The following is a 19,496-nucleotide window of genomic DNA, read 5'->3' as shown; positions in this document are numbered from 1 at the left end:
CCTCACTATAAAGGGTCACCTACTGAGTCAAGGCACACCTCAGTTGTGGAACTGAGGGCAAGCATGCTTTTAGACGATGGCCTCTAGGAGAGTGGCATTCTATGTCTATGGATATAGCAGAGGCTCAGTAAACATTTGAGGCAGGAGGAAGAGAAGGGATCATAGGGGGTGTTTGTGACCCGTGAAGCATCGTGCATCAATGAGGAAGAAGAGAAAGAAGCAAGAAGTGGCAGAGGACATGGTCAAGTTCAATGTAAGAAGGGCCATCTTTCCCAAACGACCATGTTTGCCTTTTATCCCTCAGGTGCAACCTGGCTCCAGTACAGGAGTATGCCCGGGATGTGGGCCTCAAGACAGACCTAGTGACCATGAACCCCTCAGTCATCCAGCGAGCCTTTGAGGACCTAGTGAACGCCACGTGGCGGGAGAAGCTGCTGCAGCGGCTGCATGGCCTCAACGGGAGCATACTGTGGATACCTGCCTTCATGGCCCGGGGTGGCAAGGAGCGTGTGGAATGGGTCAACGCTCTCATCCTGAAGCACCATGTCAATGTGCGCACGGCTTACCCTTCCCTGCGCCTGCTGCACGCAGTCCGAGGGTGAGTATCCCCTCATTGCTAAGGGTGGGGTGTGCACAGTAAGCAGGGCTGCCTCTCAGATGCAGTTTCACCTCCACACCCATTAGCGGAAAGCTCTTAGCCTTTCTGAGCCTCCATCAACAAGGAGGGAGATCGGCAAATGGGTATCATCCGGGTGAGCTGCCTCCCTCCCATGCTCTTAAGAAAGCAATTGGGGGTAGATTTGAGGCTCGGTGGGAATTGACGCAATGGACTTGGGAAGGAAGATGGTGACTGATAGGTCTCATATCTACCATCTCAGGTAGGTGATCTCCACCAGGCACAAATGGCAGTGACTTTGATATGTCACCTTAAGCTCTGTGAACTTTAATTTCCTCATCAGTAAGCAGGTATGGGGAGGGTAACGATGCTGGGGTGTGAGGACTAAATGAGATGAAGTCTGGACAGTGTCATCATAGTTGTCACCCACATTCTTGACTTTCACTAAGCCTTGGGTCCAATCCTTAGCACCACATAGTCAGGGCATGGTGGTAGTAAACTCAGGACTTGGGCAGTGGAGGCAGGATGATCAGAAGTTCAAGGTCATCCTCAGCACCATAGTGAGCTCAAAGGCTGCAGGAGGCTCTGTCTCAAAAATAAAATAACTTTTTTAAGAAAGAAGAATTGTTTAAGTCCACATTGATCCAGTTAGGCTTTTCAATAGCCCCAAGCAAACTGATAATTTCTAATTCCATGCTTATTTCTTCCCAACTGTGAGACTAGGCACAGACCCACCCACTAGGGATCTGGACCAGGAAACTGCCTGGGATCATACCCTAGGTCACACAGCCAGCTGTATGTTAAGTAATTACTCACTTGATTCCAATTATCTATTATGGGATAAGAAATCACTCCAAGCCGGGCAGTGGTGGCAGGCGGATTTCTGAGTTTGAGGCCAGCCTGGTCTACAGAGTGAGTTCCGGGACAGCCAGGGCTACACAGAGAAACCCTGTCTCGAAAAACAACATCAACAACAAAAATCACTCCAAAATTTAGGATTGAGAAAGACAATAACTGTTCTTCTCAATTGCTCTTCATCGGGAACTCAGAAATACCTTGGCTGGATGGTTCTAGGCCAGGGTGCACCACACAGTTGCAGTCAGATGATGGCTGGTGATGGGACACTGGGCACAGCTGCTATTGAGTGTGTCTCTTTTCACATCATTTTGGGATTAGAACCTAAACAAATGGGTAGATGGTGGTCCCATACCCTGAGATACAAGTGCTTGAAGAAGCCTGGGTGGTGGGATGGGAGCAGGTGCTGAGGAACCAAGTAGCTTCTTGAACATAAATTTGAGATGTCTGTTACAAATATACATCCCTGACCTACCCAACAGTCCATCCAAGCAAGGGACCAAACCACAGCCCTGCTCCACAGAAGAAGCTCCCAGTACTGACTCCTTGCCAACTTGAGAACATGGGAATGCTCTCTCTCGAGGGGCTTCAACATAATAACTGGGAAGCCATCTGAGTCACCCACAAACGACCCCCATGTTCATGCAATAAGGTGACTGGAAGGCATTCATGCCTATGAACAAAGTTGGATGTATTTTGATATGTGTTATCACAGAGAACCCACAGGCCCCAAAATAGATCTAGAGTCAAATCTCAAGGGTAACTATGGTCAAGGCTGCTGAAACAGAGTGCTCCGTATTCCAGAGGAATACAGTAGGCTCTGGAGACCCTCTTTGGCATCTTTCTGCTCCATTCCATAAGAGCAAGAAACCTTGAACTCCAGGGTTTGGACCCCATGCCTTGAAGGGCCTTTATTCATGGAAAGAGGCCTCCTGAGTTGATTTGAAGATTCAAGGAGACACTGGAAGGCAAGGAACTGCCCTTTGGCAATAAGAGCAGAAGTCCTTTGGATAGGGCTGCAGGCTGCCACCTGGAAGAAGCTGCTACAGCCAGAGCTATTTTTAGCCATAATTGACTCACTTTCATCTGTCAAAATAGCATTAAGCAGCAGTAATGAGCCCTTTAAACAAACAGGCTGTTGATCCTGGGAGCAAAGCAGCTCTCTTTGCAGACAGACCAGGAGGGAATACTGCAGGAGCAACAGGTGGGATGCCCTACCTCACACCTTCAACCAGGAGACGGGGTGCAGGAGGTGCCTGGGGATGGATTTCCTCAGACAGACCCCTCGATCTTGTGAAGTACTGAGGCCAGTGAGAAGGTGGGAAGCCTGTGTCATTTGGAGAAAGCTTGCCTCCATCTCAGGGTGGCTTTACCTGGTGTTCACTGGAAATGAAGGAACAGGCTTGGGGTACAGAGTGAAATCATGAAAGAAATGTCAAGGGAGTGGTAGAGAAGAAGGTAGGGGACCAACTATACCTAAAGGATGCTCTGTCTGGACATGACAAGGAAAACCCATAGAATAAGCAGAAGTATTTCCAAGTAGTATGTCTAGTGAGTGACCAATAGTCCAGGATCTATTCAGAACTTGTACAGCTTAACAGGAGAAGCACAAGCAACCCAGTTGAAATATGGGAGAAGGATTCAAATAGACGTTTCTCCAAAGAAGATATGCAAATGGACAGGTAGCATATGACAAGTCATTCAGCATCACCCATGGCTGCAGAAAGCACAAAACCACCGTGGGGCTTCACGGCACACCTAGGAGCATAACTGTCATCAAGTAAATTAAGAAAGTGGCCAGAAAACAACACGTATCTGTGAGGACTTGGGGAATCGGGAACTCTGTACTCTGCTGGCAAGGACCTTAAATAAGAATCTACTTTTGAGGTGTGCTAAGGTTACCTTTGCTAACCCTTGCTCAGGAAAATCCAGTGATCTCATACAAGGTGACTCAGCCACTAAGTGGAACAACCAAGAGTAGAACCACGTCATCTGGCTCCCAGGGCAGCATGTGCAGTGGGAACTTGTACCTCTTCACTCTCAGAGCTGCAGGGGCCATGGGAGTTCAGTGGGCTTAGGAATAGCACCCTGGTATAGAGACTGTTCACACAACAGTTATCCAGGGTCTGGGGCAGCTTTCCCTAGAGGCAGGACAAGATGAATTGTCAGAACACTTCAGAGTCTTGACACCTATTACCACCTAGTGGGACACTATCTTCGTAAAACCTTCTCATCGATGAACCAGATGGGTTTGTCTTCCCTGATTTGCTTGGCTGTTTCATTGCATGCGAGATAGTCTTCTGGAGAAAAGCAGACATACTCAGATGTCAACCCTTCAATCACACATTCCGAATGTTGTGTGAAGGAACTGAAATGGAAAATCGGAAAATAGATGGGGCACATGAGATCTTAGTTATCACTTATGGTCCAGACAGCACGCTGAGCCTTATCCCATGTAATGGTAAGGCTAGACTTAATCTTGTTATCCCCCTTTTAAAGATAGAAAAAGTGAACCTCATATAGTGACTCATTTATACAAGACCCCCTGGAAGGGACAATAGTAAGAAAAACAATAACAGCACCGAAAAGCTATATTATCATGCAGGCTAAAACCAAAGAAACAGAAGTAGATTATACTAAAGCTACAAAAGACAGAGGCAGGCTGGGAGTGCATCTCTCTTGCTTTGCATATGTGAAATTCTTGGTTCCACCCCCAGCACTGCCAAAAAGTATAAAAACAAAATACAGAAGTAAACAAACTCTTCAACTCCTGTTTTCTGTACAAAGAGGGTAGGGGTGGATCTATGGCCTGGGGGAAGTGAGATAGATGATCCTTGAAACCTTACTTACAGGTCCATTTGCTGCCCTAAGCTAAAGGCCTTCTGCGCATGGACTTTGGATGAACAACGTCAGCATCACCTGAGGCCCTTTTAGACTTGTACATCTTCAGACCACCCAGATATACAGAATCACAAGGCCTAGGAAAGCATCCGGCAATCTGTGTTTCAATAGGTCTTCCACTTGATTCTTGTAATGACATAAACTTGTATACCATTGCTATCACTAAATCAAGACCGGTTAACATCCAGGAGAGACTAGCAACTAGGTACTCTGAACAGCTAGCCATGGTCTCTTCTAAATTGAGCTGCACTAGAAGGATATTGATAGAAGACAGTCATCTTGGCTCTGATTAAAACACACACACACACACACACACACACACACACACACACACACACACACACACACGGAAAATCTATGGACACCAGCAAGCCCAAGTTTGGGAAGGTTATTCATCCAAGATTTCATAAACAGAGGGTTAGAAGAAACATCACCAATAGGTGTGCTCACCAGACAGTAGCAGAGAGTGCAGTCCTGGGGTCCCTGGATGAAGGAAAGAGCAGACAGTATGCTGGGATCTGTGTAGTCCCTTTATTTATTTACGCGGGTGTAAGTCAGCTACAGTGACAAGGTTCTTCATGGCAACTTAAAGAGCTGTGACCTGGTTGACAATTAGGACAATGAAGTGCGGGGGAGGGGTAAGGGCATGAGTTCTCTGTTGCGTTGTGGGTCCCGCATGTCTGCTGCCCACAGGGAGAAGCAGAAGCTTGCGTGGGAACTTCGAATGAGTCGGTTCTGCGCGCACGGCACCATGAGAAGCGCATGCACTGTGAGAAGCGGCCAGGGACCGCCCAGTGGGGGAGTTCTTACTCAGTCTGAGGTTCCACAAGGGGCGCAGGGCTCTCAAGTGGGGATTCCCGGACAAGGAGGCAGCCTGGGACTGACTGGCATCTATTCAGGGGCTCTCAGACGCAGCTGGGAATGAAGAGGAGCGCACAGCACAGCTGCTTGTCTGAAGATGCAGCCCCCATGGTGGAAAACGCAGAGAAGCTTTCCACAGCAGGCCCCAATGATATGAGGAAGTCCGGGGTTCCAAGAGCTTTATTGACATGGCAGATGATAGATGGTCTGGATGCACCCCCACTTAAGTCAGGGCGGGCCTGACTTAAATAGGGAGGGAGGGAGAAGGAAGAAGGGTCTGGGAAAGAATACTTAATTAGATACACCCTCTGGCCTTTAGGTATCTCATTAATATGTAAATCTCTTGAGGCTGAAGCCCGTAGCCACACCCTCTACCTGTGTTAGGTGACACCTCTTTGGGAGGGGCTGCATTGCCCCTCCCAAAGTGACTGCAAGGCCCAGGTCAATGGCTTGTCAGGAGCCTGGGGTCTGGGGCATGGCCGAACACCTGCCATTGCCCCATTGGGGTTGGGGTTCGAGGCCTGTGCCACACCAGAAACCAAGCCATCCCTTCACAGCCCCGCAATGAAGGACAAATGCTAGCTTTCTTCTTGGAACAGCCTTGTAGATAAACACTTGTAGATACTTCAGTTCTCCTTTTACTCTAAGGAAACTAAGACTGAGAGATGTTAAGAAAATTATCCTGGTGAGAAGGGAGGAGCTAGGATTAGACTCTGCCTGTGTGAAATTGAGAGGTCTCTACACATTCTCCTACCGCTCCTCATATCCAGACATGTGACAGATGGACAAACCACTCTGTAATGACCATGGACTGGCCAATGATGCTAAATTCATTGTGTTCATGTTGATCTTATTGACCTCTGTGACCCTGACACCAGGCTCAGACCCTGTCTCCATTTCTGCCAATGGCTGGCATAGGTCATTGTTAGTTCAGTTAACAAATTCACAAGTGAGATGATTCTAATAGAAGTATCCACATTCAGAGTCTCGGTTAATCTAAGGGAAGAAACTGAAAATTCTGACAAAACCACAATTCTGCCGTTGGGTGCAGAAAACAGTGGTGGCTTGAAACTGTGAGTGGACAGATGACTACCACAAAGGTTTCCATGATCTCAGGGCACAACTGTGGATCTTTAATACCTTTCGGAGACAGAGAGGTCAGAGATCACTTTATTACTCTGCTTGACCAGATCCCACTTGAAGAGTAACATGTGCTTTTGGGGTAGCAGACTGGAAAAGGACCATGGTGGCAGAAAAATTAAGGAATTGAAATGTTTGGGAAGGGAAGGCTCTGGGGAGCATCTGAACATCCGCATTCAGTCAGGGGCTCTCATCAGACACTTAAAAGCTCCCAGGGTACTTTAGGCTGATGAAATAGAGCCCTTGAGGGACTACTAGATTGGGCCTGTGAGGCTGCGGGTAGGTGGGGGAAAAGAGTGGGGAGAGTGAGCCATCTGGCCACTGGTGAGAACCTCCCAACTCCTGAGAGCCTCGGCAGCCAGGTGGCTCCTTTAGGAAGTGATAAATCTTCAGCACCTTTTGAAATGTCTGGGTTAAGTGAATCCATTTACTGAGGCTGTAAGGAGGGGGAGCCATGTTGTTCACAATGAGTTGGTACATTGTTCAGTGAGGGGGGCCTGAGCAAAGGACTGACTGATAAGCTTAAATGGTAGCAATGGGTCCTCTCATAACTCTAGAGGCTGGGATCCCCAAAATTAGAATTTGGCAGCATTATCCCCCTCTGAGGGCTATGAGACACCTATCTAAGTCTCTCTTCTTTATCTGTAGATAGCTGTCTTCACACTCACATGGCACAAACATTTCCATTTACAAGGACATACAACACCTTGGATTAAAGCCCATCCTAACGTCTAATTTTAATCTGGATACTTCTGAGATTGTATCATCAAATAAGGTCACACACCAAGGTACTGAGAGAGAATTAGATAGGATAGCCTTCAACCGATGAATGTGAGGAAGGAACACAAATCTGTAACAGTTATGCTCCACTCCAGAGTTCTTTGATTCAGTGAATCAGTGCACTTACCAGCTCCAGCCCATCTGAGATTGTGACCTGGGCATTGCAAGGAGCACAATGCAAAGCCAGTGGCTGTCAGAGCCTAGCCTCAAATGCCAACAAGGTCCCAGCATGAGCAGCTCTCCCAAGAGCTTTGCCAGCCTGCAGAGTGGCCCAGTGCCCTGGCTGGATGTTGGCCAGGGAGGAGAGTGGATGGACAGCCAGGCAGTTATGTGTGGCACAGTAAGAGGTAAACTAGTCAGCAGCTGGCCATGAATGGTTCTAATTCAATTACAACAACTGGGAAGGCTGTGACTCACAGAGATGGTCACCCCTTGAGCAGGGCAGCATCCCACAGGCCCTAAGCAGACACTCTATGAATTGGTGCCAAAATTGGTGCCAGGAAGGTTGAGGCTTGTCTTGGAATGGCACTTATTCAGGTCCCCTTCTGCCAGGGCTTAGAAAGGACGATCAGTGGTGTGGTCCTGCCATCCATCACTGTGAGCAGAAGCCTCAAGGCCAAAGAGCACTAGCTGGGTGAGAGCACAGACAGTGAAGAGAACAAAGGGACAGCCCAACACCAGCAGGGGAGCTTTCTCCAAGCCTGCCACCACAGTCCACCGTGGGCATCCCTAGGACATACCCTTTTCTCTTGCTGCTCCAGTGGGCAGTTAGGCAAGGAACTACAGTTGACTTTCTGGACGTATGTTCTATAGAAAAGAAAGATCGTCTGGGCTGGAGAGATGGCTCAGCAGTTAATAACACTGACTGCATTCCAGCAGTCAAGAGGCAGAAGCAGGTGAGTCTCTGAGTTCAGCACCAACCTGGTCTACAGAGTGAGTTCCAGGACAGCCAGGGCTGCACAAAGAAACCCTGTCTTGGAGGGGGAAAAGGCCAAGAGAGGAGAAAATATGTTTGTTTAAGGAGTATAGGGTTGCAGCAAGATACAGTTCAAATGCAGGGTTAAGATGTCTCCTGAGCTTTATAGGCTGTGCTGTCTTGATAGCCTCCTCCACCTGCTAACCCTGGGGAGGAAAAGGAAAGCCCAGAATAGCTAGTGGCTGTGAAGCCTTCCCTCTAAATTAAATGAGCTTGAAAAGATCCCGCCCATCCCTGTGTTCCTTCCCTTTGGCTGTATTATATGTGTACTGGCTGCTCTTTCCGAGGTCCTCGGTTTAATTCCCAACAACTGCGTAGTGGCTCACAACCATCGACAATGAGATCTGATGTCCTTTCTGGTATGAGGATGTACATGCAAATAGAGCACTCATATACATAAGATACATAAATAAATCTTTAAAAACATAAAAAGAGAAGCGTGTCTATAGTATTGGGACACATTCAGATACTGGCATTTGTGTACATGTATGTGCGTATGTTGTGGTGTGTGTGTGTGTGTGTGTGTGTGTGTGTGTGTGTGTGTGTGTGTGTGTGTGTGTAAAAGAAGTTAAGCCCCTCATTTCTCATCCTCCTCCAGGAGTCAAGCAATGAAGCTGGCTCTCTGTGACTATGTCTCTTTTTACACATAGGGAATTTGTGTACACTCACACCTTTCTAAACTGAAAACTATCCCATCTGGATGCATGCCACCTCACAGTCCCTCAAAGCTGCCTGGCCATACGTGGTACATCTGGCTCATCACCTGTGTAGGCAGAGGCATTGTTCCCAGTCTTTGCTGCAGTGATAGATAAATCCATCAATTACTTCTGATGATTCTTGCAAACTATTTGTATCTGTGGGCTTACTCTTTAGATGTGTCTTTGCTGAACAGGGAGATAGATACACGCCTTGTTGATCTTTATGGCTATTGCCCAATTGCCCTCCCTAGAGGCAAGTACCAATTTACTTTCACCTACAATTATTGAAAATACTTGCTTTCCCAAAACCTTTCCAAAACGTACTATCAACATTTGTCATCTTTACCAGTCCAACGAAACTGTCATCTGATTATTGTTATTTGAAACTGAAATCCTTTGATTATGAACAAGGTTGAATATAATCTGTTTGTTTGTATGTGGCATCAATTTAAACTCTAGAGTCTGGCCACAAGGTTTACGCTCCCAACAAATGATCTATCTGGAGTCCTCCTGGCCCTTTAGAGTCACAGATAATTCTTAAGCATGAAAAATAGTCTCTCTACTCTCAAAGTGCCTACTCTGTATCAGCAAAGGCCCTCCAAATAACCAGCATCATGTTTTATTTTTTACTTCTTTGTTGAAACAATGTGCTGTCTAAACTGGTGTTAGCCTATCACATGCACAGTCTTGCTTGCTGCCTAGATGGGTAGAATAAGCTGAGTGAGCCCATATACCTCTCCTGACAGGGCTCCCAATAACCCATGAGCTCTGCCAGCCAGTTATCACTGAAGACTTGTGAAGTATGCACTTCGTGCATGTCCTATGCTAGCATCTAAGGTAACAGAAAAAAAGGAAGTCAACCCATTTCTTTATAGAATTTAGAAGTGCAAGGAGAAAATGATAGGCAAACAAATAGTCAAAGTGTAACGTGGTAGATGCTGTGATAGGAGATCAGCACACAGGACCAAAGCCATCCATGAAGGACCTGAAGGTTTCAGCAGGAAGTGATACAACAGCTGAGAACATTCTAAAGCAGCTGACCAAAACCATATAGTTTCAAAGGGCTTTAGAGAAAACAAAGATGCTTCGGTGGCAGTTGAGTGGTACAAAGTAGTGATGAGGAAGATTTGCAGCCCTAGATTGCTAACATGTCCAGCCTGACGGGGGCCATTGATTTCATCGGATGTGCTCATAGGATCATTGAAACTTTTGATGACTTGGTCATCTTTGGAGTATACTTGAGCTAGATAGAATATTGGTGTAGATAAGTCTGGAGACCTAGACACCTAGGAACCAGGATTCTCCCTCATTCCCCATGCTTCCCTAAGTGTACGTGCATGCGTGTGTGCGTGTGCGTGTGCGTGTGCGTGTGCGTGTGTATGTAACTACGCACCCATACGTGAGCATGTGGAGGCCAGAAGTCAACCTTAGGTGCCAACCAAGGAAAGGTTTTGTTTGAGACAGTTTCTTGGTACAGGAGAGGATATAAGGCTCAAAGATTAGGTTAGGCTCCTCCAGCTTTTGAAGAGATTAAGTTCCAGTCCTCACGTTTGCAAGGCAAGTACTTTACCAACTCTTGACAACAGCCCCAAATTCTAAGGTAAAGCCAGAACTTAAGTGTCATGCAAAATGGACAAATTCACCCTGAGATTAACCAGGGCATAGTAGAGACTTCAGTGTACAGCCAAGGACAGAACAGTGGACTGTGGGGCCTTTCGATTTGGGCTGATCCATATTGCAGGTGACCACAAAGCAGTCGCGCCGCCAGTGACTTCCTTCCATGCTGTACTGCTAAGCTTGGTCAAAGCATCAGGTGCCATCCACATCCCCTGTGGACATTCCTTCCCTACAAGGACATGATGAGCACCGGCCCACAGTACTATTAGCTTCTTGGAGAAAACCCTCACTGTCCTCTCTCCAACCAGTTGTCAGCCATTATTCTCCACACATGCTACACCCAAGAATCCAAGGTGAAGGAAGGAAGCACTTTAAAGGTAGCTTTGGCAATCTTTATTGATTGGTGCCCATGCTCATAAACTACAGTGCTTAACTGGCACAGTTATTGGGGTGGCCAATTTGAAAAAATAATTACTGCCGTCTTTGAGATTACTTTGCCTTCTAATTAAAATCTCAAGACTAGGATATTAAAGGTGCATTGTCAATACAACTCTGTGGATGCACCCAGCTAACCTCATTTGGGAAGGCAAAATTAATTAGTTTGTGTTTTAACACCCAGCTGTTATCCCAAGGAAAGGAACTGTCTATAAGTCAGCCACACACACGGTCTCTAAATTGGCCAGAGAGACTGTGGAGACAGGAAGGAAATCGAGAGTGATCTGTTCCTACCTACCGTAGTCAGCCTCTATTATAAGCTGCTCATTAAATGCAGCCCCAGTGTCCCTGTCAGACATGGCTAAGGAGTTCTTGTTTACCCTGGAGGCAGAATGAGGAGTAGGTGAATCTCTCAACCAAGAGCCATCACACTTTGGTTTATTCTGGAAACTTGTGGGCCATTAACACCTTTCCTGGGTAGCAATTATGAGTGGAAACTCTGGAACTGCTTCTGAGAAGCCTGTCTTCTGTTTCTGTCTCAATGTCTGCAGTTCAGAAACTGCACAATGCTAGCTTCCCCTTTATTCTTTCTCATGTCTTCCTGTTTTTCAATTTCATTTGAGTGAAATGGATGTGGCACACAACTGATCTCAGGACTACTATTTCCAAACCTGCTACGGTGACAAACTCCAAGTCCCAGGGATACAAATTAGATGCTGTGTCTTGCTTTTACCAAATATAAGGGGAGTTATTCCTGGCTCTCTTTCAACCAGTGGTTTGGATACCTATAATGCATCCTATTTTAACCAACCCATCTCCAGATCAGGGGGAGAGAACATAGAAGCCTCTCTTGTTGTAGCCTGGGTACTAGAACTGGTGATATAACCCAGCTAAACTGCAAGGATTCTGAGATGTATGGGGGAGCACACTGTAGATTCCAGAAATGCTATTGTCTCTGCCTAAATACAGTATGCAGGGAGATGGATGACTGAATTCTACAAAGGAATGTAAAAGTCTTGGCCCCAGTTGCTAAGCACAGAAAAGAGTAGGGGGAAAGCTCATGGTGATCAGGTAGTGTAACTGACAGATTGAGCCAGGGAGGAGTTAGAAGAAAAAAAGAGACAGTTTCCAGGAACAGGTGATGTATGTGTTTAATTTGGGGAAAGAGAAAAAGAGAGTTCACCCAAGGAGCAGATGGAAAAAAGTATGGAGTGAAAAGATCTCAGTATGGGCATGTTATGGCACTGTCCCCCGCTAGCTGCTTGCTTGTCCCATTGATTAAACTTACACACCCCTTCTGGGCATAGCACTAGTGGCCTGAATATAAATTCATTTCAGAAAGTCATCCCCTGCTAAGGGCTTACTATCAGAAAGTAAATAAAGCATAAATCCCTAGGATGGCATTTGGTCGTGTTAGCTCAGGGAGTGAGCATCAGTGTGGTTCATGCGTCCCTGGATAATGTCAGCTGCAACTTGCTTGACTCTGGATAACAGTAGTTGTAGCTACAGCCATGTCACCCCAACCCTGACCCACACAGAATCACCACAGGGCAAAAACTACCCCAGAGACCAAGATTGGGAAGCATATTTTATATCCGAATTCTGTCTAATCCTATGCATATGGATCTTGCTTCTGCTTGGGAAAATCTCCCTGGTCTACTATGTTTGCCTCTGTTCATTGAAAGAGGAAGACAAGCTCAATCTAGGGGGGTGGTACTCTAATCACAGACAGATTTTGTCTCACTCACTCACTCAGTTAGATCTCACATGATATTTTTAAATAAATATATTTTTGATAGTGTTGGGAATTGAACCCAGAACCTCATGCATGCTGGTCAAGTGTTTTACCACTGAATGCCCATAGTGTTCTAGACAAACACACAAACACACACACACACACACACACACACACACACACACACACAGTTTCTAGTGCTTTAAAAAATAACTCAGAAAATCTTAATATCTAGGGGGGTGGTACTCTAATCACAGACATATTTTGTCTCACTCACTCACTCAGTTAGATCTCACATGATATTTTTAAATAAATATATTTTTGATAGTGTTGGGAATTGAACCCAGAACCTCATGCATGCTGGTCAAGTGTTTTACCACTGAATGCCCATAGTGTTCTAGACAAACACACAAACACACACACACACACACACACACACACACACACACACACACACACACAGTTTCTAGTGCTTTAAAAAATAACTCAGAAAATCTTAATATCCACCTTACAGAGAAACAATAAAATTGGTTGTTCCTGAAGATGCCACCATTGCCACTGCCCCCTATTATGTGACAGCACGGAGTCTGGACACTGGTTCTCCTTATACACACTTCAACTCCCAGTTTACTCCACTGTAAACTTCCCTATATTTACTCATCTTCCCTATATTTACTCTGTTCTGCTTTCCCTTCAGGTTCTTTCCCACCTCGTAGTCAGAGCAGAAGTTCCTTGAGAACTTCTTAATGTCCCAGTCTGTGGTATGACCACTATGTGAAACCCTGGGTGAGGAGTAGAATACGTGAGAGAGCTACTGAAGTCAAGGCTAGATCTCAGTTGAGATACATGAGGGGAGTGGCTGTGGACTATTATTAGGATGGTTGGTATATTAGTCAGGGTTCTCTAGAGTAACAGAACACACACACACACACACACACAGAGAGAGAGATTATTTGTTAGCATAACTTACAGGCTGTGGTCCAGCTAACCCAACAATGGATAACTATGAATGGAAGGACCAATGAATCTAGTAGTTTTCCAGTCCACAGGCTGGATGCTTCAACTGGTCTTCAGTATATGCCAGGATCCTGAAAAAGTAGACTCTAATACCGCTGGAAGAATAGACTTGCTAGTGAGGCCGAAGCAAGCAGGCAAAAACCAATACCTTCCTTCTTCCTTATCCTTAAGTAGAACTCCAATAGAAGGTATGGACCAGATTAGAGATGGGTCTTCCTACCTCAAAAGTTCTGGATTCAAGGTCTATTTTCCCACCTCAATGATCAAGTTTAGAAGTGAATCTTTCTGCTTCATATTAAGCAAAAATCCCTCACAGGTGTGACCTATTTTGAGGGGTGGGGTTAGTTATTTCCAAATGTAGTCAAGAATAGCCATCATAGTTGGAGAAGAGTAAGGGTCACAAGATGTACTTTTCAAAGCATGTAATTCTTCTCAAAAACTCAGAACAGTATTGCAATATGGGGCAGTTGGAAGGAAACCTCACAAAATACAGCCTTTCAGAACCACCCAAGTAGCTGCAATCAGCTACTCGGTAGCTGGTGTCCTGTGGATTCTTGGAATAATGGCATTAATTCCCCTCATGGCTTAGAAGCTCTGGCATCAATATCTCCCGTGGAGTTCACTCATTGACAGTATGGCTGGCTGATATTATCTACCTGTCTTATTGAAAGTTTTTTTTGTTGTGAAGAGAGACCATGACCCCTGTGGGACTTACCACACATAGGCTACCCCTCATATTCTTAATATATTTTCTTTCAGACAAGTGACACTCTAACCCATGCCTGTACCTAACCCATGGAAAGTAGGCTATGACCCTATGGAAGCTCAGTGTAAGGGAAGGAAAGACTAAACACAGCCCTCTGTTCTGAAATCAGACCTCCTTCCATGTAAGTGATAATACGCTTCTTCAGCAGTCCTTATCCCTTAGCACAGAGATGACGCACTGGGAACCCAGAGTATAAAGAAAAGGCACACATGCGCACTGCAGTCCCATGAGATTTCAACAACCTGGGAGAGAAACAATTAAAAGGTGGCCTCAGATACAGCCCAGAGACCAAGACAAAAGAGCAACAGACTCTTGATATGGGGAAGCACTATGAGACAACATAGGGCCTTGGAAGAGAGCTGCGGCCATTTAGACTGGGGAAGTTGACGTAGTATAGGGAAGGCAAAGCTGCCAGTGTAGCCAGGGCAGGTCTTCTGCAGTTTCCACCATGGAATTTGGATGGCCTGTGGAACAGGGAGAGGTTTCTGAGAGATGCCCAGGAGGCTGTGAAGAGTTGGGGGGGTGGGGGTAGGAGTCAATGGTTGACCATCACCATAGAAACATCAACAGTATGGAAATGCAAGGAGAGATATGTGTTGTGTCCACAGACTTGCTCCTTGCTGGTTTCAATTGTATCGTGTTTGCAGTTACCACAGCCACTGCACAGCTCTGTCTTTGTCACTCCATCTTTTTCCCTGTTGGAAAATCTAGTTGCTAGGAAGTTTCTAGGTTCGGATAGATTAAAATAAGGGGAGGCAGAAGAAAGAGAGTCTCCAAGTGACAGACTTACAGAACAACCATGGTCGTACAAAGGACCACCAAGCTCCAACTATGCCCAGGAGAACCACAGGCCTGGATGTGGTCATCTGGACCCACAGTCGCCTATCTCAAGGTCCAAAAGGACATTAACATCACACCAGACAGACAGTTCTGTTGCGGGGGGGGGGGGTCCTCAGAATACCTTTTATTTGATCAAACATTGCAAATATTGTAGACTTTAATTACAAGGATTATTAGTAACCTCATCAAATTCATAAGCTAATTCTTCCAAACAGAGAAGCAAGTAAATGCTCTAGGGTTGACTCTGGAATCTTTTGGTTTCTTTTTTTGAGCTGCAGAAAGAGCCATTGTACATAATTTCTTTGGGCTTCTAGGAAGCTTTCCCCTCCTCTCCACTCCCTGTTAGCTAAAGTCACTGTGAACACACACACACACACACACACACACACACACACACCAGTTTTAACCTTCAACAATAAGTAAACATTTTGCTCTGGTGTCCTTCTACTTCCAGCATGAATTTAATAGGCTCATTTGAGGGCAAAATTGTATGTGTTGCTGTGCTGGCCTTCACTTCAGCGGAATAGTGGTGAGTGGGAGGCTGTAAGACGCTGTGCCATGGTGGTTGTTTAAGGACAGAAAATCATGGTCTGGGTCTGGTTTAGAGACACATTGGGCCAACTCAGTGGTCAGCAATTCTGCCTTCCCAATTGGCACAGAAATCTGGCTATTAAAAACTCATTCTGCTGGGGGACAGTGGAGCTTTAACTACAAATGAAGAAGTGGGGGGGGGGGGTCTGCTCAGGCTGAGCTCCAGATCCATACAGTAGAAATTGAGAATGATAGCAAGCAGGTTTCTCACATGTAGAGAAATTTCTAAACTCTCCTGGAATGTTGGAACCTGGAGGTGTCTGAACTACACATCAATGTGACAAATGAGGTTCATCAGAGAGAAGTGACCTCGAAGACACAGATGGAACAGAAGCTAATGATGGAACCATCTGAATTACATGTCTTCATCCTCTGGGCATGATTCCTCATCCAGAATGAAGATGGCCCCTTCCATGTTGTGGTCCTGGCTAAGGTACACAGTAATGCACAGAACTCCACTCTCGTAGGATGCCCCATCCAATGCCCTGTTCTCTGGATTTCTCTGTTTCCTCCCATCACTCTTTGACCAAGTCCTAACGCAGGAAACGTGTAGACAGAATCCAGCCCAGACCACCATCCAGAGTGTCTTGGCTCTGCAGAAAAGTTACATACATGGTCAGAGAAGGTCAGCTGCCTCAGAGGGCAGGGCTTCCAGGAGCACTGATAGGAAACAAATTTAAACTGTGCCTGCTTAAGTGGAGAAGATGAATGGGGCTCTCTGTAAGGCAATGTGTAAGCAAAGTGCTTTAAGAGAGATTAGGGCCAAGCATGGACACACCCATGTATGTTGATGGTGGCTCTTTAACGCGCTGACTTAGTGCAGCTGCATAGTCATAATTGGAGCCATAGGGTCGCAAAGCCAAAAGTATTTACCGTCCAGCCTGTTACAGAAAACTGCTAACCCTGCTTCGGTTGTCAATGGATTTTGAGTTCAAGGCAAGGTACATACCACCTGGGTGACTTCGAGCTGCCAGTTTTCATCTTGGCACCCCAGACCTCATAGACTCACACACAGAAAGAAGCACCAACTCAAGGTGTAGTCCAAGTGCTTAACTGTGGAGGTTGTCAGACTTCTGAGAAGGAAGCCTTGAGTCTATGACATGATTGATTGGCTCTTGGAGTGGCAGGAGGTGGGCTGCTGGCTGAGTAAAACGACTGCTTGGGAAGAAGTAGTCACAAACACATTTCTTCATTGTTTCTGTATATGTTTGTTTTTAATGTATAATGTAGAGTGGGTGCATGGGTGTGTGCACGTGCATGCCTGCGGATGTGTGTACATGTGTGCCTCATGCAAGTGTGTATGTGTGGCAGCCAGAAGTTGACATTAGGTATCTTTACTCTCTACCTTCTTTTTAGAAACAGGGTCTCTTGCTAAACCCAGAGCTCACTGGTTAGCTAGGCTGGGTGACCAATGAGCTCCAGGAATCCCCCTGTTTCCACTGGGCCCCTACACGGCAGGGTTACAGGTATACTCCATCGGCTTTTACATGGGTACTCCAAACAGGTTCTCATGCTCTCAAGCCAGGAATTTACCAACTGAGCCATCTTCCCAGGCTTTATTGTTCCTTTTCTAACTTTTTTTTTTCTTCTCCAGATATTGGCTGACCAACAAAGTCCACATCAAAAGACCAACCACCGGCCTCTTGATGTACACCCTGGCCACACGCTTCTGCAATCAGATCTACCTTTATGGCTTCTGGCCTTTCCCACTGGATCAGAATCAAAACCCTGTCAAGTACCACTATTACGACAGCCTCAAGTACGGCTACACCTCCCAGGCCAGTCCCCACACCATGCCCTTAGAATTCAAGGCCCTCAAGAGCTTACATGAACAGGGGGCATTAAAACTGACTGTCGGCCAGTGTGATGGAGCTACGTAAGGAGGTCAGCCCATGGGACTCAGTGGCTCACTTTCCTGCCAGCTACACCACAGGCAGATGGGAGTCAGGTGGCACAAAAAAAAATAGAACAAGCAGGCTAGTGGTTTTCTTTGTTAAAGTGTAAAACAGTGACCAGAATATATATATCTATACCTGCATATATATATTGACCTGAGTATTTATAACTGTGTGGTGTTCATCTAGCATTAGGCAGATAAGCCACAGGAAGAAGGTGTGGAGAACCCACCTGGACCAGATGGAGACTCAGTCCATCTTTGGGGGCAGAAGGACCTGACATGCAAAGAAGCCAGTCCCATGACTTTGGATGACAACCCGCTTCCTGGGCTGGATGGATCTTTGGGCTCATGGATGAATGGAGAGCCACCTGTTGTCAGCTTCCCCGAACCTCCAAATGAAGTGGATTCTGGGTAGCCCAGACCCAGAGATGGCAGCTTGGACCAGTCTAAAGAGGTGCAGTTCATGGAGGAGAGACTTGGAGAGTTCCACTGGGCAAAGAGGCACAAGGAGACCAAGCAGCACGGGTCACAACAGAGCTGAGGGCTTTGTTCATGAACTTGAGAGTACAGCTGCCCAAAGGACAAGCACGATGGCACCTGCATCCCAGACAAGCCTTCACAGCTATGGAGAGAGGCTGGAGGAAACTCAATGACATCCCCATATTCTGGTTAGACAAGTACTACCCAGGACTTAGTAGGGCAGAACAACATGTGACCCTAAAAAGGTAGATTGTTGTAAATCATGGTTTTAGAAACTTGACATCTTCTAGGAGTTTGCTCCACCTCAGAAAAGGACAAAATAGGAACGTTTTGTTGGGTGAGGCCCACTGAGGCAGAAGTGACCCTAGGGCTTCAGCTTCGAGGTTAGCTTTTATCCCATCCTCTTAGAATGTCACATGAAGGAACTTACTGTCCCATCTACCACCAGAAAGACACAGCAAGTGCTTGAAGAATCACTGTCACAATAGGAGTCATCTTGTTCAAAACACATACAATCAGCTTTCTAGGCACCTCACGGAGCCCTAGAATTAGACACCTGGAAGACTGACGCATCTAACCCTGGGTCTCTGCAGTCACTCCATTTGCTTTCTGCATCCTGCACTCTGAGAGTCCCCTGCAGCCAGCCTGCTGTGTCAATGTCACCTTGTCACTTTCCCATCTTGACAGTCATACCTGCCCACACCGAGCTCTTCTGGGAGAGGTTCCAGTGTCCACCCTATATCCCTGCCCACTCTCACCTCCTACACCATCAACCACTGCAGAGTTTTTGCAAAAGCCTTCTCCCTACTCTGTTAGGACTCCTACTTAAGACTTGTTTTTCTTGTTTTTGTTTTTTTTTTTTTTAAAAAAAAAAAGCCCAAAGCCAAACACAGTTCCAAACGCTGGACATAATCTCCAGGGGGAAATCTGGGCTCAGTGCCAACAACTTAAGGGTTGGACTTACAGGTCACACACAGCAAAGTATTAGCCAGCTTGATGTGTTAGATGCAGTTCCCTCGCCTGATAAATAATGGTGTTTTTAAACATATTTGAAAGATAAATGTAAAAAAAAAAAAAAAAAAAAAAAAAAAAAAAAAAAAAAAAAAAAAAAAAACACTATTATCTTGAAGGTGAAGAGAGTTAAAAAAAAAAAAAAAAGTCATCAAGATCCGCTCCCAAACATATGAGGCCTGACGTAATTAATCAACAGCCATTCAGAACATGATGCTTGCTCTAAATTAATGGCTGATGTGAAGTGAGCAGAGACAATAGAGGGATACCCTAGAACCAT

The 19,496-nt window shown here is 45.9% G+C and overlaps 1 protein-coding gene across 1 annotated transcript in view; it reads left to right on the top strand.

The window, feature by feature from the left end:
* St8sia2 (ST8 alpha-N-acetyl-neuraminide alpha-2,8-sialyltransferase 2) overlaps nucleotides 1–19,269 on the top strand; it is a 72,963-nt gene extending 53,694 nt beyond the window's left edge. Inside the window, exons 5-6 of the mRNA XM_034492600.2 lie at nucleotides 305–598; nucleotides 17,423–19,269. Of these exons, the coding sequence (XP_034348491.1) occupies nucleotides 305–598; nucleotides 17,423–17,708 (580 nt within the window). The 3' untranslated portion in view covers nucleotides 17,709–19,269. The remainder of the gene's footprint in view (nucleotides 1–304; nucleotides 599–17,422) is intronic.
* The last annotated feature ends 227 nt before the right edge of the window (nucleotides 19,270–19,496 follow it).

This window comes from Arvicanthis niloticus, chromosome 1, assembly GCF_011762505.2.
Source record: "Arvicanthis niloticus isolate mArvNil1 chromosome 1, mArvNil1.pat.X, whole genome shotgun sequence".
Taxonomy (NCBI): Eukaryota; Metazoa; Chordata; class Mammalia; order Rodentia; family Muridae; genus Arvicanthis; species Arvicanthis niloticus.
Note: the sequence above shows the minus strand (reverse complement) of the source record. Positions and strands in the feature narration are given on the sequence as shown.